Source organism: Callorhinus ursinus, unplaced genomic scaffold, assembly GCF_003265705.2.
Source record: "Callorhinus ursinus isolate GAN/ISIS: 27379988/994484 unplaced genomic scaffold, GSC_fseal_2.0 scaffold10, whole genome shotgun sequence".
Classification (NCBI taxonomy): domain Eukaryota; kingdom Metazoa; phylum Chordata; class Mammalia; order Carnivora; family Otariidae; genus Callorhinus; species Callorhinus ursinus.
Window position 1 is genome coordinate 33,195,576 of NW_027397072.1, and position 23,740 is coordinate 33,219,315.

Here is a 23,740-nt window from a genome sequence, read left to right on the forward strand (position 1 = left end):
ATCATCTCCTCCAGTCCCATCCATGTTGATGTAAAAGTTGGGTATTCATCCTTTCTGATGGCTGAGTATCTAAGATTCTAATTGTGGCTTTGGTTTACACAATCGGAGTGATTGCAGTGACTGGGCACCCCTCATCTGCTCTCCTGGGTCCCCTTCTCTCTGTGGTGATTTTCAGTGAGCCCCTAGTAAAGAGGCCTGCTGCTGACAACAAAGGGACCTCAGTGATTTCCATGTTCTTGGGCACTTCACAGATTCCCTGTGTGCTTTGTCTCCCGGAAACTGAGGAGAGCCATTACTAACTCCAAAGTGCTGAGGAAAAGATAAATGAGATTTTTAAGAGAGGTTATATGCTTATATGTAGTACAATCTGTTTTGGATAGAGGATTAGCTCATTCAGACAGAGCATGCTCATGTACACTTCTCTTAGAGGGCAGGCTGGCCACTATGGAGGTTGACAATCAAGTCTGTCTGCCATTGGCTTTTTAATCTCTCATAAATAATAACCTTGAATGGAGCTGTTGTGATGGTTTTCTTCCATATAAACTATCTTAAAGCTATCTCTTTCCCTCTCATCATCTGTAAGTCTATGGCCTGTTTTTCTTATCTGGTTAAAGCATGCAACAATGCTATTAACTTTATAGGTCAGAACTCTAAAAATATTTTAAGTCACTCTTTTGTACTGCAAGCCTGGGCTGAACCCCTCACCTGGACCAATATCTGCAGTAAATCTTTAAAGGGAATGGAGTGGTTGAAAGAGTGACTTTATTTGTACCATTCATTTTTTTTCAGTGACTAGTAATAATTTGTGTGTCAGGCACAGTTCCAGGCATTGGAAATGCAGACAAATACCCCATAGAACTTCCATTCCATCCAGGAGAGATCGACAGCAATCAAGTCAAACAAACAAACATGATGGTTTCAGATACCGAGGTGGGCTATGAAGACAGTGAAGTCAAGTGGCGCCCTTGTGCGTGGGTGTTTGAGAAACTCCTCTGAAGAGGTGACTTGTGAGCTGAGACCTTAATGGTGAGAACATCCAGACAGAGGGAAAGCCTTCCATGGGATGGGGCAGGGTGGGGGGGGGCAGCTTGTGCAAAGGCCCTGAGGCAAGAGCATAGTGTGAAGAATAGGAATAAGCCTATGGCTTACGGGCATTAAACTCTGGGAGGCACAAGTGTGACGAGATGGAAGGAGGATTGAGCTTGAAATCAGAACCTGCAGGTCGGGGTCTGAATTCCAGTTTCTGTTTCCCGATCTCATAAATGGGTTCGTGAATACCCAATGCACAGGGTTGCCGTGAGGCTTGTGTGATCAGGAAACTGTCCACCAAGGGTGAGACCATTCATTCATTCAGTGCTGCTAAGTAGTTGGCTCAGGAAACTTTTGGTCTTTGCTGAGAGGTCCTTAGGGAAGATCAGGGGCTAGGCATGGATGGACCAAGGGCTAAGGTGCTGGTTCTACAAATGCCAACTTGAAAAGAAAAATGAGAGCAATGCTGTAAAGTTTGGCAAGAACCAAGGATTCTAAAACAGGTCCTGTGTGACCTTGGATGAGACACTTGCCCTCTCTGGTCTCAGTTTCTTTATCAAAATAAGGGGAAGTTGGAATAGCTGATCAGTAAGCTCTTGTTTTGTTCTGCACTGGCTTCTGGTCTAAGATGCTCTAAGATGTCATAAGACATGACCCCCAGCCAGACGTGGTCAGGCAACCACAAGGCAGGAGAGATGAATGGGGTGGGGGGTCAGGGGTTGGTGTCAAAGCCTGTCGGGTTAAGTGGCTTCTGGTTGCAGGAATCAGAATGCCAAGGTCTTTATCAAGAGAGCAGACTGTGAAGAGCAAGAATTGATGTTGCAAGTCACTTTGAGGAGGCTCCCCTCTGTCTTCGGGGTGCGCGTATGTGGTGGGGGGTGGCTGTGTTTTCTCCTCCTTCCACCTCTTTGGATTCTGCTGCAATGTTTCCCCCACTGTAAACAGTGTACAAAGGCCTTGCCTGGGGAAGAAAAGCCCCCCACGCCTCCAGCACTGATTTGTAAGCAACCACTAAAACTGTATTCACAGCGAAGCAGCCAACGCCAACAAAAGAGCTACTGGATCCAGTGACGGCTCATTGTTTGCAGAGCTGCACAGATGCCGCTTCACACAAAAGCTGCATCAGAGAAGAGACTCCAGGCTTACAAATAAGAGCGCCGGAATCATTCTGGAGCCCTTCAGCACAGTGTTTCCCTCAAGGTTTTGTAATAAGCAATTTAGAGAAAAACAGCTCAACAAGCCAATATTCTTTTCAGAAATATCAGCTAAAGCATATCCAAGGGCCAGAAGATAATTGCTAGTTTCTCCTGCCCTCTTGCACTACCACCCCTGTGTGGCTGGCCTGCCTCTTTTGGAAACAGAGTTGAAGCTACCTGATTTAACATTTTATCCTGCTACCACTGACATTTTTAGGTTGATAGATATTCTATAGTTGCCTTGCCTACCTACCAGTATGGCCCCAAGTAGTTTTCTCTCTGTAACTTACTATAAGCTTTTCTTCCTCAAGCCCTCTGCTTTTCCTCTTTCTCAGTTAGCATCATGATTATCAGCTAAACACCAGTAAAATTTCACTAAGAAAACTGATAGACAAGGCCACTGTAAAATAGAGATTTGCAGATCCAATTTGCACATACAAAAATAGTATTTTATGTGTACAAATACATGCATCTGAGTATCTGCATGTCCTGTGTATATGTATTCATTATACATGAATTACATATGTCTGGAACTTTTTGAAACATGGCATATGTCTGTGTGAGAGCATGTATTTATACAGATTTTCTTCTAGATCAGACATAGCTGTATGATGTAGTGAAAACAGGCTTTTAATCCAGTTATATGTGGATTGAAAAACACTGACACATAAACTCATTCATTCTTTTCCCACAAATAACTTATTGCTGAACACTGCCCTAAGTGCTAGGGAAATAATGGTTAACAGGACAGATTTGCTGTTATTTAAAACAAAAAAGGACTTTAATTTAGATTCTTACTACTTCTTAGAGGACTTGAACAGATCTGTACCTACCAATACAGCATAACATACTTTAAGATAAAATGGGACACAAATGTCTGAAGAAAGCAGAAATAAAGGATGCTTTCAGACATCTGAATTGAGTGAATTTTGACCAGTTGGGAAAAAAAAAAAAAAAAAAAAAAAAAAATTGAGTAAGCTTTCTGATGGCCAAAGCAAATTAAAAAAATATTGAATTATACACTTAGGATTTTCTAACTACAGAAGCGATAAGAATTAACTTGCTGGAAAAATTTCTTTTCTTTAAATTAAAGTAGGAATTGATCATGTTTTCTTTATAGTGAGTGACATCATGAATAATTATTATAACTCTAAGGAAAGATAAAATAACACTTTTCAAACACTATATTTTAAAGATAAAAATTAAAACTAAATTATAATTCAGTGAAGGCCGTTTTGAAAAGGGCTTTGATAAAAAGTTAAAGCAGCTTTACTTTCTTAATATCTACTTCAAAGCAAGGAAGAGCAGCTACTGAAGTTAGTTAATGTGACCCCCGATGGTGTGTCTTAAGCGTTAGATGTCTTAAATGAGCTTTAGCTGAGTTGGCGTAATTACCCAATTTATCTAACAGGTACTGTAAGGCAGAGAGTCCACTTGATGCAAGTCAGAGCCCTAAATTTCAAGGAGCAGGACCAGGGAAAGCAAGTTGACATCTATTGCTGAAAATGAAGGGTCCTTCAGAGGACCCTTCAGTATTTCCATGTTCCAGAGATAGAGGTCACCTACTCCAATCCCCCAGTTTCACATGGGAAGTCAGAGGACTTGTCTAGAGCTATCCAACTAGTTGGTGGGTCTTTGACCCCTTGAACTCAAGTCTCCAGAGAAGCCAAAGATTCCAACATACAATTTTTACATGAAATGCTTTGTCACCCATGTTACATGCACTCTCTATCACAATGAATGTAAATATTTTAGCTGTATACTAGAAAAAGGAACGAAAACGAAGCTGGATGACAGCAGTGAGGTTCACATCTCCTGTTAGAGTTTAAAATAATTGCTATTCCTCTTAGTTCAAGCATGCTAGTGATTCGGAGCATGAAAAACCTACCTGAATAACTAATCATACCACCAGGAAACAGCAGGAGCTCAAAAAGAACAAAAGAACAAACAAAAAAGGATGGGCATTGATTCTTTTTGTTTCTGAAGACCTGACGTGATTTCTAGCAGTAGATGTAACTACAGTTCCAAGACTGCAAAAAGAATCTGGAAGTGCTTCTGCGTTCCTCATGATGGGATTAATCTTGCAGTGATGGATCCTGTCCACTTTCCACACCTGGTATTCTTTCTGGTCCTTCGGCACCTCTGTCCAGTGCTTTCACACTCAGTTCCAAACCCTTACCTTCACCATGTGTAACTGAGAGTGAAGGACTCATCAACGTTTGTCTCTTTCTCCTGAATTAACTCATTTGAAATCTGGCTACTTAAGCCCTGAATTAAGATGGTAGGAGGGACACCCAGGGTTGCGCTAAAAGCTTACGAGCTTTGGACTGACAACAATGGGGCTCCCTATTCTAGCTGGCCACTTGCTAGTTCTGTGACCCTAACTAAACATGTTTATGTAAGCACCCTGGGCCTCAGAGTTACCAATTCAGGAAAAAAAACAACAACAAAAAACAAACCTTACCTCAGGGTATAGCTGTGAGGGATAGAAATAACATAAATAGAGGATTGGCTATGTAGAAGACAGTCAACAAATGATAACATTACTGAAGCAGAATGTGAGCCATAATTTCATACACAGGTCTTTGATAGATTATCTTTAAGGCTGTTGTACCTACTGAAAAACCAGCATGAAAATAACACCCTTGTTCATGAAATGAAAAAGTCAGCTTATGATTTTTAGATAAAGGATAATTAGGAATCTGTAGTCACATAAGAAACAGGGCAAAAATGAAAACTCCTACTAATCTCTAGCACCTTCTCCCTCCACTTTGCTTGCCCTTCCTTCCTTCCTTCCTTCCTTCCTTCCTTCCTTCCTTCCTTCCTTCCTTCCTTCCTTCCTTCCTTCCTTCATTGTCTTATAGTTATGCTGAGGCTGTGCCAAACTTGACCCAGCAGCATTTTCTCTAACTGCTTAAATGGGATTTTCAAATGACCCAGGGTTATCACATTAAGTAACGAGAGTGTCTCCTCTGTAATGATGTTCAATAATAGAAAAGATGCTAGAAAGATTCCTGCTTAGACCCAGTTGCATGGCAATCCCGTGAAGCTCATTTGAGGCACCATTTTTATTACTTATTATTTAGGCTCATGGAGTGGGTCAGTCTTCAGGCTGACAGTATTTTCTAGTGAATTACTGTCTGGGGCACCATCGAGTTGACAGTTTCTGCTATTAAATAATTCAATTTAATTGATAGCACTATTTCTCCACATAGCATGCATGGATGATGAGCTGATGATAGAAATATCCCCCAAACCGAACTAGCCTCCAAGTTGGTTTGGTAGACTTGGGAGAGCATGCCCTCATTATGTGGCTGAAGTCAGGTCTCTGGCTATAATCTACGTGAAGCAGGGTGAGTGTGGACAGGCCAGCTGCATCTACCAGGCTGGCCTAGTGTTGAATGTCTGCCCTTCTACTGTAAAGGATTTCACAGGGCTTTCTGATTTCCAGTTAAGGAGCAGGAAGAAAATTAGGCATTTTCAAAGCATCATCTCACTTCGTTTTTTTTGAGGCTACCTTTGAAAACTATCCTCCCATCCCTTTCCTTCTAGGAGAATAGCTGTGAACTGTATGCTGCTATTGTGCTAAATACCTAACATAAGAAAGCTGGGTGGGTGGGAAGAGTAGACGTGTCCATGCCCAAATCAGATGGGCCACGAAGCACAATGTCATCAGGGATATCGCAGAACGATACCGGCCACTGACAGAACTCCCAAATTTCAATACTAGATGGGATCTTAGAACTTGCCTAGTCAAACCCTCTCATTCTGCCGCTGCTGAAACAAAAATTCAGAAAGGTGAAATACTCTGTCAAGGTTTTACAGTTGGTCAGAGACAGAATGAAGACCACAAAAAGGCTTTTTTTTTTTTTGCCACTTTGAGATGTTCCTTCATTGTAAGAAGGCCAATAGATGCTCTGTTAGGCAAACTCTGTATCAGAAGTAGTAAAAGAATTTCGGAAAAAACTTTGGTGCTGGATACCTAAAATTATCAGGGAAAAGAGAGGGCAGGGTGTTGACTTTCTTTAAAGAATGTCACAAGCTACTGGGCAGGAGAAGACTATGGATGCATTAGGCAAACAAAGGCTTCCCTTGGTACTTTAGCAAACTGGCTGGTGTTCTCCATGGGGGCCTCTGAATGAGGCTTAAGGAGACTGCATGAATATTAAAGGAAAATAGCCCTTCATATTTTAAGCCGTGGCTCAATTGTCCAAATGAATAAAGATACATGCTATATAAGATAATGTGCATGTCTCTGTGCGTGCTTGTGTGTGTGTGTGCACACATATGTCTGGGTATGTGTGTCTCTGTGTGTTCATGTGTGTTTGTGTGCACACATGTCTGTGTGTATCAGAGTAGTGTGCATTTGTGTGTTCTACATGTGTGTCCACATGTGTACGCACGGGCACATACTCAGCCCCCAGCTACAGCAGGTGAGTGCACTCTTGACACTGGAGAGAATCCTGGGCTGATTTGTATTGTCATTTACCAGCTTTGCTTCTTGAGCAAGTTACAGTGTTTTTCTGAACCTCAGTTTTTTACCTATAAAATGGTGTGTGTGTGTGTGTGTGTGTGTGTGTGTGTGTGTGACTCTCACTATAAAAGGGAAAAGCAGTGGGTTTAGTCACTTAGTCATTTTAGCAATTAAACTGAATTGACTCTATTCACACAAAATTTGGTTATCTTTTATTGTAGATTCTTCAACAAGATTGGCCTCCCAAAGAGCCAATTGTGATATCTAAACTTACAGACAGCCCTCATGAAAATATGAATTGCCTTGATTAATCCTTACAGCAACTCCATGAGTGAGGAGCAGTTATCTCTGCTTTACATTTGAGGGAACAGAGATTGAGAGGAGTCACTCAGGGAATTCCTGGAGATCTGGGACACAAACACACATCTGACTCCAAAGCCAAGCTTGCAACCATCGTCCTTCACCTCACCACGGCCCAAGACTGTTGGTGGTTGCACAACTGGCAGCACTGGTATCTGGGTTCTCTTCACCCAGCTAATGTTTGCCCTCTTCCTTGACACTTCTGCTTCTCCTCTATATCCCGGCTCATCCACAATTTCTTAAGGTCATCCCTCCATTCTGCCTGGGTGGAGACACTAGGAAGAAGGAGGACTTGTGTCGGGGGACGCCTGGGTGGCTCAGTCGGTTGAGCGTCTGACTCTTGGTTTTGGCTCAGGTCATGATCTCAGGGTCATAAGATCGAGCCCTGCATCGGGTTCTGCACTCAGCGCAGAGTCTGCTTGAGATTCTCTCTCCCTCTGCCCCTCACCCTGCTCCTGCATGTGTGCGTGCGCGCGCTCTCTCTCTTCTAAAACACATAATTTTTTTTTTTTTTAAAGGAGGACCTGGGGACAATTCAAACTGGACATACAGTGAATGCTGGCCTCACTTGTCGGTGCATCTGCTGACACATCTTAGAAGCACCTGATGGTACTGGACTCGCCTCGCAAGCATCTGACAGCTGCCTAACTGGCTGCAGGCTACTGCTCCTGGTGTTCTACCCAGGAGGCCACTGAAGGAGAACCGCCTGAACAGGACTGCTGGATCCCTACCGAATCTCCAGAGTCTCATGAGTCCTTGATCTCTTCAAACGTTAGACTCTATCAGCTGGGTTCCCAGAAACAGTACGGTCATCGGAGGCCCAGATACTGAGCTATGAAGTTTAGGAAAAGCAGGGGGACAAAAAGACTGCCGGGGGGTTACCTTGAAACTAATTTAAATATAATCAGTGAGAAGCAGAAGCAAAATCCTATTTCCAAAATTATTATTTTTGTTTAGCAAGATACATAGACTCAATTTCGCACAGAAAATTGTGTAGGAAAAAGCCTCTCAGGAGAGCTGTTTAAAAGCAATTTAATATTTTTAATAAGGCAAATGGTTCTGATTCTCAACTCTTTAGCCATGAAATCTTAAAATCTAATGAAAGTCTGTTTTCAATAAATGCTGCTTTACAAGTTTTACTGTCCATTTAACAACTAAAGAATATTAACATTCTTTAGACGCTTAAATTTAATCATAGTGACAAATATTGAGCTCTCTAACTGCCCTTCATGTAATTTAGTGCCCATAAAATATGGGTTTGCTTTTCTGATATTTTGTCTCAAAATTGTAAATAAGGTCAATTTACCCAGCAGCCTGCAAATTTCTGAGCAATTTTGTGTTATTCCCAAGCAGTCATTCAGAAACATAAAACACAACATACTGCGTGACAAATAAGAACACTTGAGAGGTTTTACATTTCATTCATTAACAACAGTTCTTCAAAAGATTTGGGCAGGAACTTGTCCCATAGAGAGAGTGCTGAAACCATGGCACCAGAGAGGTGACAAGACCAGCGTCCCTCAAGGAGACAGAGGTGGGGAGGAATTTTCCTCATTTTGAAACCTCTCTCTCTTAAGGGAGGTAGACAGCCCATTGGACTGGTATTTGGTAGATCAGGGCTCTGAGCACTGTTCCAAAGCCAATACTGCCTCACCGATGCTCGGATTCTAGAAGATAAGGATAATCATAACACCCATCACCCACGATGTGGAGAGGATTTAATTCAAGATTATATATGAAAGTGTTTGCAAACGAAATCCGCCCCTTTAAAGGGAGTATTAGCATCTTTATCATTGTTTCACTCTATATCTGTTTTGACCAGGATCACAACTTTGGTCTTGTGCCTGGCATAATCTCTCTTGCTGTTTAAAGCTGCCCTTTGCCACCATAAAATGTCTGCTCTGGTCTCTGGGAGTTACTAGAATGTGTAAATAAAGCACCACAAACCCACTCCACTGCTAGAAAACAAACTGCATCATTAATGGGTCTGTCGATGGTGTTTTCTGGGCCACAGCCCAGTGCGGCCCCTACACATACTTCTTGTCTCTCTCCACAGCTTTGTTGTTCTCCACGACAAGCTCACCATCACACATCCACTTTATTTCCTTATTTGCCTTATTCCCTATCTCCTTCAGCAGGATGTAAGCTCCACTTGGGTAGGGCTATCTGTCTGTTTCACGCACTGTCGCATCTCTTCCACCAAGAACGACTGACGTATAGAAACATGAATTAATGATCTCCAGCTTGTGACCATTATATAAATGCTCATATATCTGCAGCCCAAGGAAACCTGGGAACCATTGGGAATGGTTCATTAAAGTTTATGTTGCTTTTAATGTTTTTAAGGTTCTGATTCTGGTATATCAAAGCCCATAAAACAATTTTATTATTTTTAATGTTTTCAACTGACCTCATCAGCCCTTTCTTATTTGAGCCAGTTTTGTCCTTTTAGTTTTTATCTCTGTGAAGATGGGGTATAGCTCATGTCTCAGACACTAATGTTAGATTTCTAGAAAAACACAAGCCATAATGAGGGAGTGCTGGAGACTGACTGTGGCCCCCCCGACCCCCAAATCCATATGTTGAAACCTCGTCTCCAGTATGATGGTATTAGGAGATGGGGCCTTTGACAGGTGATTAGGCTTTGAGGACAAAGCCCTACGGATGAGATTGGTATCTTTATAAAAAAGACCTCAGAGATCTCTCTTGCTCACTCCTCCATGTGAGGACACAGTAAGATGACAGCTGTCTATGAACCAGGAAGAGGCTTCTCACCAGACACCCAATTTGTCAGGGTCTTGATCTTGGATTTTCCAGCCTCATGAGCTGTGAGCTTGTTTATACACCGCCCATTCTCTGGTATTTGGTAATGGCAGCCCAGAGGGACTAAGACAGGGAATTTTCCCCTCCCCTAAGTAGAATTTGTGGGTAAATTCCGAATCTATTCTCCAAGCAGTTTCCCACCATTTAATGTTCATAAATTTCCTTTGTATACTCAATCTCAAGAAACCTAAGTGTGATTATAAACAGCACTAATAATAAAGAGGCATGAAAGTTTTACCACCCTCTGTTCCCACAGTGCTTCAGAGATCTGTCAAATGGTTCTGTGGCAGATTGGAAAGAGGGGGTTGTGTTAGGAGTCATGGCCCAACCACCAGTGATGCTGGCTCTGTACTTTACGGTGGGAATCACTATTTTAAAAATTCTAGTTTTGTTCATTAGTTGCAACAGAAGATGAACCTGAGGGGAATGTTAAAGAGAAAGAACCAGTAGAGATAGAGCAGAAGAACTGGGGGTCAGGGGAGCCCATAACGGTGTTGCTTTCATGCATCTTGGAGAGAGACTTTCCTCTGTCTTTATAAAATCACACAGACAAGGGACAAGGTTTGACAATCCAGGAAAAAGACGCTTCTTTCTGTATTTAATTCCCTCAGGTCTCTGACTTCTTGAGTTTGAAAACAACTTCATTTTTGTAGGACTTTCCTAAATAAGACTCTGCACTTTGCTTGTAGAGGAAGAAACAGAATGTGATTCTATTTCCACTTCTAGAGCCAGCGCAGAGGCTTATTCGTTAGACGTTGCTGAAGGGAGTGTAAAATGACACAGATGGGAGTGGTGAAGGGTCTTAAAGTCCCCTTATCCCACCTAGGAGTTTGCTGCCTCCTTTGTGACCTTCACTTGGCCACTTCTGCCTTCAGGGAATTTTCCAGACAAAGCCTCGTGATTGGCTATCTGTGAGGTAGAGACAACAAAAGCCTTTTAAATTTATCTCTTCTATTTCCAGAGAGAAAGACACAATGTAGATGGAGAAGAATGCCGCGTTTGAAGACATTTGCTTCATCTAGAAAGTCTAAATCAGTCTCCGAAATGTGCAGGTGTGCTACAAATACATTTATTTCCCTTTTCATATTACCCTGGAAGTTCTCCGGTGCTTTGACACAGACCAAGTGGTCACAGTGGGAAAAGCAAGTGCAGTTTGGGCCGTTGTAATTTATAGCATGCAGAGAAAGGCACTCACCAGCACTGACAGTGATTGCTTCAATAAACTGCTCCCTCCAGCTGTTTGTCCCAACCACAAGGGCTAAGTTTGTCTTCTTAATAAGTTTGTCCACGGTACTCTAGAAAGGTTGGAAAGAATAAGATAATAACTGCTGGGCTGGTTAAGGTCTTGGGAAATCTAAGGCCTTGTTAATTCCGAAACCCCAGAGTTCTACAAGGGATGGCGGATGTTAAGCTCGGAAAAAGTGTTGACATCAAACACTGTCACGATTATGCAAACAAGCATAGTCCTTGCTTGGAACCCTTCTGAAATAGAAATTTCTTCATAGCAGATAGGAGCTTCCTTCACTGTCTAATGGCCAAGGAAGAATGGCCTCGGTGTTTAAAGAACAGCAGATGTTGCAAAAGCCCACCCCTTCCCCTTGAATGCTTTATGGACTGGCTTCTCTCCTGGCTTCATCTGTAGGATGCTGCCTACAACTGAATTAAGATATGACCTGCTCAGCATTACATATCTCTGAATAGCCGCAGTTGGTAGATAGATTATGAAACTAAAAACCGTTATTATTGTACTTTTGTTTGTCGACGAAATGCAGCCAGACAGCAGAGCCCCAATGCTCCTGCATGCTCATCAACAAATAGATTTTTCTTTGGCTACTGATTTTGTCAGCCAGGCAGCTGTTAGGGAATTCACTCTAACTCTACTTCTGTTGCAAGCAAGAAAAGATGAGTCGAGAACAGGTGAATTCATAGGGCTTAGGGCCCATGGCAATTGGCGTAGCTCTGAATTTCCCCATGCTTTACTCTTCTCTTTAGACTTTTTTTTTTTCTTAGACTTTTTTTTTTAAGCACTTGGCTTTACACAATTAGCACTCTCTAGCTTTCTAAATGTCAGTTAAGGGAACAACAGGAATAGCCAAACGTTCACAGGAAAACTAAGCAAGCGGATGCACCCAAAGCGCTACCACAAATCATAGTGACTAGAGGGAGAAGGGTCACTTCCAGGACATGAGGCCGCTCTTCCCAGAGGAACTACCACACAGACTAGTCTACCATACATCTACACTTACTGTCAGAGCAGCCTCGAATTCCCACTAATTGCAAAGATGCAGAAAACACATCTTATTTGTCTGAGGTCAAACTCTGTACATGTTTAATGCAATGTACCTGAATTGACTACAGTTTGGGAATAAAGCAAGTTATCAGCAAACTGGGAGTAAGGAAAATGGGGTCTGAGCAGCCTGTATGGAAGGCCAAAGCTCAGTCAGAATGTCAAGTGGGTTCGTTCAACAAGAGTCATGTGAACAGAGAGATGATAAGCATGAAAAGGCCCATCTCCCACAGGCCCACTCTGTATTTTCAACATTCTTTGCTTGGTTGTTTCCTCAGGGTGGTGACCTCTCCACTCCAAGCCTGTGGCTCAGAATGCCAGTGCCCCTGATAACAGCTCTAACCGTCACTGCTCTTGGCCACGGTATAACTTGAAGCACATGACAAGCATGTCTTTTCTCTCTGGCCTCAGCCCCATTTCATCAAGCACTCTGAATATCTTGGCTGATGCCAGTTCCAAGTTCTGTGGAGAATGTAACAAGAAATGACCTTGATCTTTCCTAAATGTCTTGGAAACATGGAACAGGCCTCCCCAAGGGAGCCCTCTGTTCTCATGCCAAGGCAGAGAATCCCATCACCTGGCAGATAAACAATGAAAGAGAGAAACTGCTGTAAGAGCTCAACACACAGACTTGCCTCAGGAAATCTCTCTAAAGAACGAAGTTTTAAAATAAATGAAAGTTAAAATTTATGTGGAGGAAAAACCCAGGGTAGATTATAAACTTTAGTTCATGTTGATCCTGGGGGACTATGGGATAGCCTGGGTTCTACCTGGGACTTATTTTGCATATGTGTCCTCCCTTGACCTATGGGAGGAGGGGAACTGACTAAGATGAATTTGAACTTAGACCTGTCCAACTATATTCACCTGGAGGTTTCCTATATGCCAATGATCAACTCTCACTGCCCTAGACCTGGAAGCGATTGTTGTAACCTCACCCTCAACAGTGGGTATTAGGAAAGTCAAGCCCTTAGTCACAACATAGTAAAGAACCCAGTGGGCAAAGGCAGAGTGGGACATGGTGAGGTATCACCCAGATTTGGGTCTTCAAGCAGTTCTGAGAGCTTTGAAAAAGGTCTTTAAAATAGCTATGGTCTAGAAAAAGAAATTTCTTAAAAGAATGACATAATATCCAAAATTGATATTTGAGGGCACCTCAGGGACATGCTCCCAATTTCCCTTTTGTGTTAACAGTAACTACTGATGAACTTTGAGGAGGTGGGAGGAAATAGTCTATGGGAGCTATTCTAGGAAGAAAAGAACCCTGAACAAGTGAACTTAGGTAAAGAGACTGGGGGACTTTCAAATGTTCAGGTCATTGGAGTGGTTACCAGAGAGAACTCTGGACCCAAGAAAGCTTTCCTGCCTAGGAGACTGTGCCCTGCCATGCCCAACCTAATGCTTCCTCCAGAAATTTCTGTGATTGCTCCTCTTAGTCATGGGTACGTGGAAGGGGAACGTTGAGGGTTGTCCAATAAGGGAGAGAACACACAATTGTTCCCCATGAGAGCCCTGGGGGTGGGGGACAAGCTTGCACCAGGCCCTCTGATTCCAGATGAAAACAGGGTGAATGAGGAAGAGAGAGGTTGAATACGTCTGGACAGACTGGTCCATAGAAATGGATAGTCTGAGTCATCTGTATCCCGGGATCACAGGGAACCTGTGTGTATGTGTGCCAGTCTTACGTGTGGAGTGAGGCAGGTTCGAGATCGAACAACAGCTGAGCTCTGATAGTTGGGGTCTGCCTAGAAAGCACTGGTCCCGGTCTTTACCCCTGCTCCTTCTTTCCATGGGAATGAGTGAAAGAAACAGTGATTTGTAGCAGCCTGAAGGGGGAAGTTTAATTGCATTTTTATCTTAAAAATTCCACTTTGATTGCAAAAGACATTTTTTCTTTCTACCTGTCTCCTATCAGGCACCTCAATTTGTGGACCAATTTAAAAAAAAAAAATTCATGGATCCAGCTAAAGGAAAAGAGACCACTGATATGAAATATCTAAGATAAAATATTGAGGCTTTCAAGTCCTGGCCCGCTTCTCTCTTTTGGGATCCTCATTCTGGTTTTGCAAAGAGGAGCAGAGTCTGCTTTCGAAAAATAAGTGGGGAAAATACATCTGCTATCTGGGTTTGTGGTTCTGGAAAACCAGAGAACAACGTTCCTTTTCATGTCCCACTGCAGACGTCAAGTGTGGCTCTCCTGAAGGGTGTTCTCAGACATCAGGGCTGTTGTGGACACGGTGGGATGGAAGGTGGGATAGGAGCACCTAAGATGGACAGGAAGTTTCACCTCAAAATGCTAAGCTTACCCTAAGGCCCATCTGATTAACTTCTGAAAAAGGACTTTCATCACCCAGAGAACCAGGAATCCAATTTTATCAGCTCAGTTGTAAACTCTCTGGTTATAGGCACTATATACCTTCGGTAGGTTGACTGTGCTAATAGGTCCCAGGATCTGAAGCGGACTAAGTATAAATGAGCACTTGTCAATGGGATGGATGTGCTATAGGGAGAGCTTGCCATCTCCCCTCCACCAACAAAAGCCTCCTAATTGTCAGCAGTGTGAATGCTTTGCTTCTGATAGATTTATTCCCTTCTTCAAATACAGCCTGGTTCCTTCCACACAGAAAAATCTCCTGGAATCTACCTTTGCTTCTTCCTTGCTATGCCCTCAGACAACGTCCTCGCTTTGGGGCACCCCTGACCCTATGCAGGGACAGATGCCACCCTCTGGACCCTGGTTCTGATACCATTTGGTTTGCAGGACCTCTTGGTTCCCTACCAACTTTCCAATTCTAGTTCTGCTCTGAGAAGCTTCTCGGTTAATGAGCCGGTTCCCGAAATCGCTAACACTATGAATAGTCTTGGTTCCAAGCTGGACCTGGCCTCCCCTTGTGGGCAGTGTTGGTAAGCATACCTTGAATTCATAGGATTCTTCAATGATCACTTCCAGCTTGGTGTGTTCTCCCAGAATGGGGCGCCCCATTTCTGCAATGCGCCTCTCCTCTTCCTCTTTGCTGGTCAGTGGTTGCCTGTCATCACATTCCTCTGTGAAAGGGAAGGGCAAGAAAGTTAGCAGTGTGCTCAATCCTCTTTGGAAATCCCTGGATTCTGCTACAAGGAAACCAAGAAGGAAGGAAGCCCTGATGACCCACTAAAAGTCCCTCGGGCGAGATCATCACTCGAGGGGAGAATTGCACAGAGGCTCTGGGCAGGTCAGGCAGCACACCACTGTTGTGCTTGTTGACAGCAAGTGGCTGTGATGACCCACAACCTGAGCATAAGCCAATGTGCAGATCGGGAAAGCAACACATAGACCCATGTCACCGAGAAAGTCTCTGCCTGCACATTGTCCCTGTTGAGGGAATCCCCTAATTGTCCCCTGTGATGCTGGGTCATCTGGCTGTTGGAACACATTCCCTTAGCAGGTGACCAAAGGAACCGCAATGAAAACTGCTCGAGTCCCACAAGGGATGGAGGAATCTGGCCCCCGCCTCTCCACTTTCTAGAGGCAACAAAAACGCCCCCGGGCCCAGGAGTTGGTGGAAGGGAAAGTCTGATCTTAGCCAGAGCCCCTGTTGCAAGGTAAGAAGCAAAACATCCATTCCATCTCACCAAGATGCCTGGGCTCTAGTGCTTCCTCTCTCTGGTGAAGAGTTCGCATTTGTTAGGAAGACCTTGACCACGTTCATCTTAAAGTAAACAGGGAGGGCAAAGGTGAGGCCTTTGGGAGTTAATACTACTCACCATGTGAGCGTGATTATTTCCAGAACCACCATGTAGCTGACACTCCAGGAGAGGCTAGTGGGTGTTAAGAAAATGTTAATGGACTTGAGAGTCCATTAATGAGAGGAAGCTCACAGTTGGCTCCTCTCTGTGTGAAGATCATTAGGATAAATCCCAGACCGAAAAGGCCACGCACATATGAAGGGCAAACAGTGTTCCTGTAATGACGCTACCTCCTTGTCCTTCAGGCCTAGGATGCTGGAACAAGACAGGCTACTTCCCCTCAGAGTCAAGTCAAAGGTACTTCATCTCAAGGAAGTAGTATGGTGGTATGGAAAGACTTCAGCCCTGATGCCTTTGCTTCTAGAACTTTCCAGGCAAACTGCCTGCAGTAGGAATCTGTTGACTGAGGAAAACATGAGAAAGGAAGGGACTTCTAGCCCACTCTTCTTGCCTTTTGCCTTTAGGCATCAGCTCTGTAGGAGTCCACGTCTCTCATTTCCTCCAAAGACATGGTTTCCCTCTGCTGAGGACCCTGCTGTGGTGGTTCCATTTGATGCTCTAGTAAATTTCGTAGAGAACTGGCTCCTGGGCAGGTTGTTCACTGCTAGGGCACGGAGCAGAGGGGCTAGGGATACTGCTAGCATTTTATATACCAAGTGTCAAAACCTACCCAAGGCAGAAGCAGAATGTAGCATATCAATTAATTCTTTAGTATGTACTCAATAGTGTCTTCCTAAAGGAGTATTTTAGAATCTGCTTTTCTATTCCCAGTTTTTACGGGACCCCGAGAAGATTAGATGAAGACTAAAAAATACGTGATTTTGAACTGGCCAGAAACTGCTGAAAGTTAGCAAAGGAGAGGTGCAAGGAGACTAATTTTAACTGTAAAAGTAGTAATGTGTTTTATAGTAGGCTTGGGACGTTATGACCCAAGAGAGGGCAAAGGGTTACAACTGGTGTCCGTAGGATTTGTCCTTGAAATTATGTGTAGTCAAGGAAGTGGGAGGCTAGGATATGTGATGTCCAATCTACCCAGCGCTCAAATCAATCATATTGTGATTCCCACTGCTTTCTGATCCTTGAACCCAGGATAAGGTTATTGGTAGTTTCTTAGCAGCAGGTCACATTAGTGTCTTTGGTCAAAACCTTGGCTGAACATGGATGTCTTAGAGACTCACATCAAATGAAAATTATTTTTCCAGAAGAACAACTGGGTTTATTTTTTGAATTGCAAAGCCATTGGGAGAGTATATTTATTATGGCTTCCTTTTCTGTAATTTACTTATAAATGATAATTTGCTTTAAATGGGGTTCAAGGCAATTTAGGTAGAAAACTGGGGAAATTACAAAAGAATGGTGATGTGGTAGCATTGTTTAATACCATATTTCACAAAATGAAATTATTTGGAACATGGTATTAGATAAATGGACATGGTAGTAAATGAAATCAAATCACAGTGATTAGAAAGGTTATTCCCTTTTTAATCATCTTTCAGTCCTTTGGATCAGGAAGAAATGCTTCGTTTGGTACCATTATGCCTGTAACTAGTTCCTGACATTTGCTCTATGCATATAAAGATCCTTTGTTCATTGTTCACATGGGAGGTGAGGTATAGAGATGGGACAACTTCTAGTGCAGCAAAGTGAGGGCTGAGGGGTCAGGGTGGGGAAGCAGCTTGCTCTGCCTAAGGGAGTCAGGGAAGGCTTCAGGAAAGAGGACCTATTTGAAATTGGCGTTGAAACCTGCAGAGAAGCTTGCCAGGGGAAGGTGGTGCTAAGGTTGGGGTAGGAGGTGGTAGAGTAAGAAGGGGCATTCCACAGACAGGAGTCAAAGCACAAAGGCATAATTTCATGGAGGGGTCAGAGCTATTTTCACTTAGTAAATGTCACGAGCATTTAAGGGAGAATTCTATGTAATGGAGGAGACAACTGGATCGTTGCTCTACAACGATCCTGATAAATTACTATCTATGGTGCAGATTTTTGATATTGGCAAAGAAGAGAGCTGGGAGTATTTTTAAAAAGTGTCCTCTCTTTAGTATCTCGTATTGATTGGGGAAATAGTTGAACACCATTTTTTTGGGATCGTCTATTATGTTTGTTTCCTTTTCACTTTATTTTTGTTTTGTTTTGTTTTGTTTCCTTTTCACTTTGAATGCTGGATCAAATGCAGTCCACTTCACTCTGGCCAAGTCAATTTTACCTCCTTATTTATGCCCAGTGACAACATGCTGCCATTTTAGTTTTGCTTCTCAGACGGAAAAGTCATTCTCTGTCTCTGTCTCTCCATACAGATACATGTATGCTTTTTAAATTCACCATATTTTACCGAGAAGTTGATAATCAATCACAGAACATCACGGTCTTAACTAACCAACACAACCTAAAGATCAAATGGATAATCCATACCCCCTGTTAAAATCCGTATTGACAGGACATAAAGCCAGTCTGTGATAAAACCACCAGTAGAGGACCTCCCTTCTTTTGAGTAACTGATTTTGCAAATGACAAATTACAGAAGCTCATAGGTACCTGGGATGTCTGAAAAAGCTGCTGCTAATGCTTTCTGGCTCGGCTGCTTTTTGAAGCAGGAGGGCCATGAGAGGTGAAGGGCTCAGAGGGAAAATCCCTATTAGAAAACAGAACAACCACATGCAGATCTGCACCTGAGGAGCTACTGTTGCTATTCTTTGACGTCGTGGCAATCTTTAATCTTAACCAACAATGTCAAATTCGGAAAGGGGTACAAGGCCAGCGGTGGGACACTTTGCTCAAGGTTATTTTAATCCTTCGCTCAGATCTGTGCTGTGACAAGTCTGAGAGTAGAGACCTCTTGACAGTTTTCAGCACCTGACTGGCCTTGCTGGTTAGAGCCAGGAGACTGGTCTATTTATTTCCACTAGGAATATTCTGGAACAAGTCTGCAGTCAGGTCTTGGTATCATGATTATCGAGTAGGGAAGTGGCATGTGAGGATGAGGAAAGGAGGAAATGTTTCTCCCACCATGGCCAGTGATGGCGATGGGGATGACCGAGGAAGGAACAGCCCTGTCCTCATGCAGACTTGGAGATGCTGCCTGGGCTCTAAGCTTACAGTAGACCCGGGATGGTTGTGTGATCCTCTAGTCACCTTGGCAATGTTCCCTCTGAAGAACCCCCACAGATGTACTATCACCCATGCATATGTGGCTAACATTGCCTGGAGGCAAGAAAGGCAGGTTCTAGAAAGAAGTATAGCTTGCTTTTAAAGAAACGTCACTATACTTGGAATGAAAGACCCGTGTTTGAGGAGGGAGATTTGCAGGAAATCTGGAATCCATTGAACCTTGAGAGGGAGAGGTCATGGCGGTCAACCTTCTCTGCAGGCCCGTGCTGCTCCCTCTACCAGGCCTCCTGTCCTGCATGCATACGCTTGTGTTTTGTTACCGACCCACCATGCTCAGAGCTTCAGAGAAACCACTGCATTATTTAACAATGTTCTAGTGGGGACACGGGCCAAACTGTGCTACTTTAATGTCTAAAGACTTAAAGAACACTTGAAGGCAGTTAACTTCAAGCAAATTAAACTGTGGTTTTCAAGGACCATGATGCACTGAGTACCTGCAATGGTGATTACAGTAGAGGGAATAGGATGTTCTCTAGCGTGAACTTTCCGGAAGACAGGTTGGCCTAGCGAAAAGGACAGGCAGAAAATCATTAGAATGGACTGCGTTGGTTTGCTACCAGAGCTCTGTGGAATTAGTCAGCTAAACATCACACCCAGATGCACACATCACAAGCAGTGTTAGTTTAGGGGTTGAATGGTTAGAGGCCACCGCTATGGAGGCCACAGAAGTGAGCAAATAATGGGTCAAGTGTGCTATGAGCCAAACCAGATTATGTGAATGAACCACACACTCCTCAAGAGGGGGTGCAGCTAGGTTCCTGCAGGCATCTAAGGGGAGTGTCCTTGTCCTTCAAGTTACTGCTTCCAGAGGCCTCGTGAAACAATGGAAAGCACTTAGTGTGATGACAGGCAACTTGGTTTTGAAGCGTACCGGTGCCAATGACATAACCTTGAGCAGGCCATTTTCCCAGTTTCCCCACAGGTAAATGGGGATATTAACACCTGCTCCATCCATATTACAAGTTTGTTTGAGGGTTGAGTAACTTAGCATCTGGGAACATACTTATCTATTTCCTGAGCAGTCCGAATGGGAGAAGGTTTCATACACTGGTAGGCTTTGCGAGGGTATGCCATCATCACAGTAACTGTTGGGTTACCTAGGCCTAGGGTTTTCATTAAACGTCTGGCTTAGTTGACTGCCAAATCTACCTGCTGTTGGCTTCTACCAAGAGCTACCTTGAACTGATCTGAGAATCGTGAGATTGGGACTTGGTGCCAACTCTGCCATATGTTTGCCATCGAAAAAAGGGTAGAGGATTTCTCTTCTCTGAGACTCAGTTTCCTCAACTATAAATGAAGCTAAAGTTGAAGGGGATTTGTTCCTCTACCCTTGGTACTGGAGTGATTGAAATGTTTTAAAAAAGCCATGTACCTTGTTAAAGTCTATTATATGATGAGCATAATATACTTGGGAAAGCAACTTCTAAAGAAGTATACTGACTTTTAATATATAACTCTATGGCTGCTTGTTTGGGGGCATCAGACTTGCCTCTCTCCTCTCCAAATTGAACCAGAACACTTAACTTTTTTAAGCAATACAAATTAAGGTGCTCTAGTTTCCCCCTCCCAGGGTCCCTCTCATTTCTCATTTGACTGGAATTCACACTGATGGCATTTATGTGGCATAGCTGGGCTTTGGATTGCCAAGGGGTTAAGATGAAGGTAGGAATAAAGAGACTGAGAGGGAGGAGATGAAAGTGCTGGGGTTAGAACACTCATCAAATGGCTGTGGGCTTGAAGTCAGAGGGCCAGGCTCTGAATCCTGGATGGGTGATTTGGGGTAGATTAATTAATCGCTTTCAAGCTTCATTTCCTCCCTATAAGTGAGAAAAATAAAATCGTACTCCATAAGGTTGAAGATTAAATGATACAATGAATACGAAATGCTTTGCAAACTCTAATGAGCTATAATGTATAGGGGGTTATCATGTTATATGCCAAAAAGGTCAAGGGACAATGAGATCATAGGTTCCAACAAGGGCCTTTCAATGAGGCAAGGTCTAGGAGCAACACATAAAGATTTGCAAATTCCAAAATCACCTCCAGCACTTAATGTCCACCACTAATGAAATCTCTGAAACATATTGGGCTGTGGACCGAATGACTTTTTTCAATTTCCATATATCCTGTTTCAAATTTAGATTTTCACACTCAGCTGCACAAAACCATATAAAAGCTGCAGGCAGAGTCCAAGGGCTAGATTAATTCTTCTCTGTTGCCCCTGCATCTCAAAGCCTTGACTTCAAAGCCTCAAATTGACTTTAAAGGAAAGTTCTTTAGACTTAAAGCTGCTTTTCACTGTGTAGACCTAAGTTTTAGGACCTTCCCCAGGGCATCTATAGAGAGTAGATCCCAGGCACTCTGACCTGGATTGGGAGAAGAAGGGTCATATACTGTGAGAAGAACAGGCCCATGTAGAGATTCCCAGAGAGTTTTTGGAACATTGACTTGTTCTAACTGTATCAATTTCAAGTGTTGGGAAAAGGTGGTAACAATAGACAAACTATTATTTCAAATTGAAGCCATAAGAAAGAATTTAATGAAGTACATGAAATGATAGAAATCTTTGGAAGAAGTGATTCTGTTCTCTTGAATGCAAGATGTGTCCTAGGCAGGGAATGTTGGACATTACCAGACAGATAGTCTAGAACATGATATGAACAATTCCTGAGAAAAGAAAAATAGGATTCTGTTATTACCTAGATACTTCAAGTGATAGGGAAGGAAGGCCCTAAAAGGAAAATCCTGACATATTCAATAAGGAAAATAGGAAAATACCTAAATATATCAATGCATCTTAACAAAGCATTCTACAGCCCAAGATTTTTGGTGAAGATCTCATTATCAGGCTGCATGAGGCTGAAGGTGCTGCTAGACGCTATACTATTTCTAAAATGGTTGACTTTTTCTTTCTAATTACTTCAGAAGCCATGAAGGCTGTCTTCCCCAATTTCTTCCTCCCTCAAATCTCACAAGGATAACCAACTTAAAATAAATGGAAATTCCCGCATTAGATTCAAAAATAGCATCTTCAGCAGCGCACAGTGAGGGAGACTTGACCTGGGAGAGCTTGAGATGGCTCAGGTTTTAAAAATCCTCTGTGAGGACTTGTCCTGTTTAACATTTTTATCCTTTTCAATTTCTGTGTCTCTGAGAGTCTTTGGATCATTTCGTCACTAGATGCCGCGTCTGGAGAGAATCAGTGGAGAGCCAACAGCCCCTGTGAAATTGCTCGTATTCAGAAAGTTCTACTTGGGACAGAATCATGCTGGAACTACCTGATCATGAGTTTACAAGAACAGTGGTTTAATTAACCCCCAATTCCCTTACCACAGCATTTGCAAAACTGGAATCTGGGGGAATATTTCCTCCTTTAAGTATTTTGGTTCAGCTGATTGCAGAAAAAAAATAATTACAGTAGTGTTATCTGCACAATATATCGGAAAACGCTGTGGCCAACAGGATGCCCTTAGAGACATCTTTAACCTGCAGTTTCAAACACATCACGCCGCCACTTGATATTTCTTTCTCTCTAAATCTGCCTAGATGATTCTCAAAGGGTGGGAATAAACCTAGGGTCAAAAGGGAAGATACCGTAAGGAGACACCTTCTTCCTTCTGTACACAAGAAAATAGCTTTAGAGTTGTGTTAAGTAACGTGATCAACGCAGGATGAATGCCAACATGAATTTAAGAGTTTTAAACACTTTGAGTGGCATTTTGGGTTTGCATAGAGCACTGTGTAATGCACTTCTAGGGATCATGTTAATAATCCTCAAACCCAAGTCCCCAAAGAGGGGCTCAGACTGATGTCGTAGAATAAGGAGAAGGGACTGCTCTGCCCTTTGCTATCAGGGCACCATATAGTATTAGGAGACGGTGCTTTGTCCTGGATGTCAATTCCTATGTTTCCTTGAGGCCAGCAATTGTCTTATCTAATCTGGTACCCTGGAGCATCTAGCAGAATACACTGCACATCATCAGTGCTACGTGAACATTTTCAAATCGACCAGTATCAAAATGTGAACAGTTACAGGTTCTCCATACAGATTTGCTTGTACATAAACACAACACACACACTGTTAATGTGTACAATGTTAAGTGTGTAAAATCAGCAAGAGCACACCGTGTGCCACAGCTAAATGTTAACACAGGTTGCATAAAATGTGGTTTTGATTTTTAAGGGCATTTGGGGGAAAATGAAGAACATTAAAAAAAAAATCTGTCTTACCATACAGGTATTTTCCTTCATTCAAAGCAAATAAAAATGAGAAGCGATTTTTAAAAATGTAAACAACATATGGCGAAGACAGAAAGCAAAAAAATAAAATTCGACGTCATTAGCTTTAAAAATTCATACCTGTTATTGTGAAGCCACCTAAAAAAGAAAAAAAAAGAAGAAATGTTACAATTTATTTAACTTACATTCTAAATGACAAATACCAGTGACGTCGGACTGCCTGGCCACCCATATAAGATACAGCAACTTGCCTAATTACATTTACAATTAAGAAAAATCAGATAACATCCATTTGTGATTTAATCACTACTCATTCTTTTAAGATTATGGGACTTAGTGCACACATTTCATTCTTGTGCAGACCTAAGCAATCACTGGTTTTTAAAAAGATCATACTAAACTAAAAATGGAATATTAACTATCTAACCTACACAAAAATGA

At 42.7% G+C, this 23,740-nt stretch overlaps 1 protein-coding gene across 10 annotated transcripts in view; it reads right to left on the bottom strand.

Moving 5' to 3' along the window:
• SLC8A1 (solute carrier family 8 member A1) overlaps positions 1-23,740 on the bottom strand; it is a 358,133-nt gene that overhangs the window by 29,733 nt on the left and 304,660 nt on the right. For 6 of the 10 annotated variants that reach the window (XM_073897336.1, XM_073897335.1, XM_073897334.1 and 3 more), the window contains 5 exons: positions 23,420-23,437; positions 23,291-23,305; positions 19,495-19,563; positions 15,084-15,214; positions 11,078-11,177 (listed from right to left, as the gene is read on the bottom strand). In XM_073897336.1, coding sequence (XP_073753437.1) covers positions 11,078-11,177; positions 15,084-15,214; positions 19,495-19,563; positions 23,291-23,305; positions 23,420-23,437 — 333 coding nt within the window. The remainder of the gene's footprint in view (positions 1-11,077; positions 11,178-15,083; positions 15,215-19,494; positions 19,564-23,290; positions 23,306-23,419; positions 23,438-23,740) is intronic. The other 4 variants (XM_025868122.2, XM_025868123.2, XM_073897339.1 and 1 more) reach the window with 2 other exon arrangements.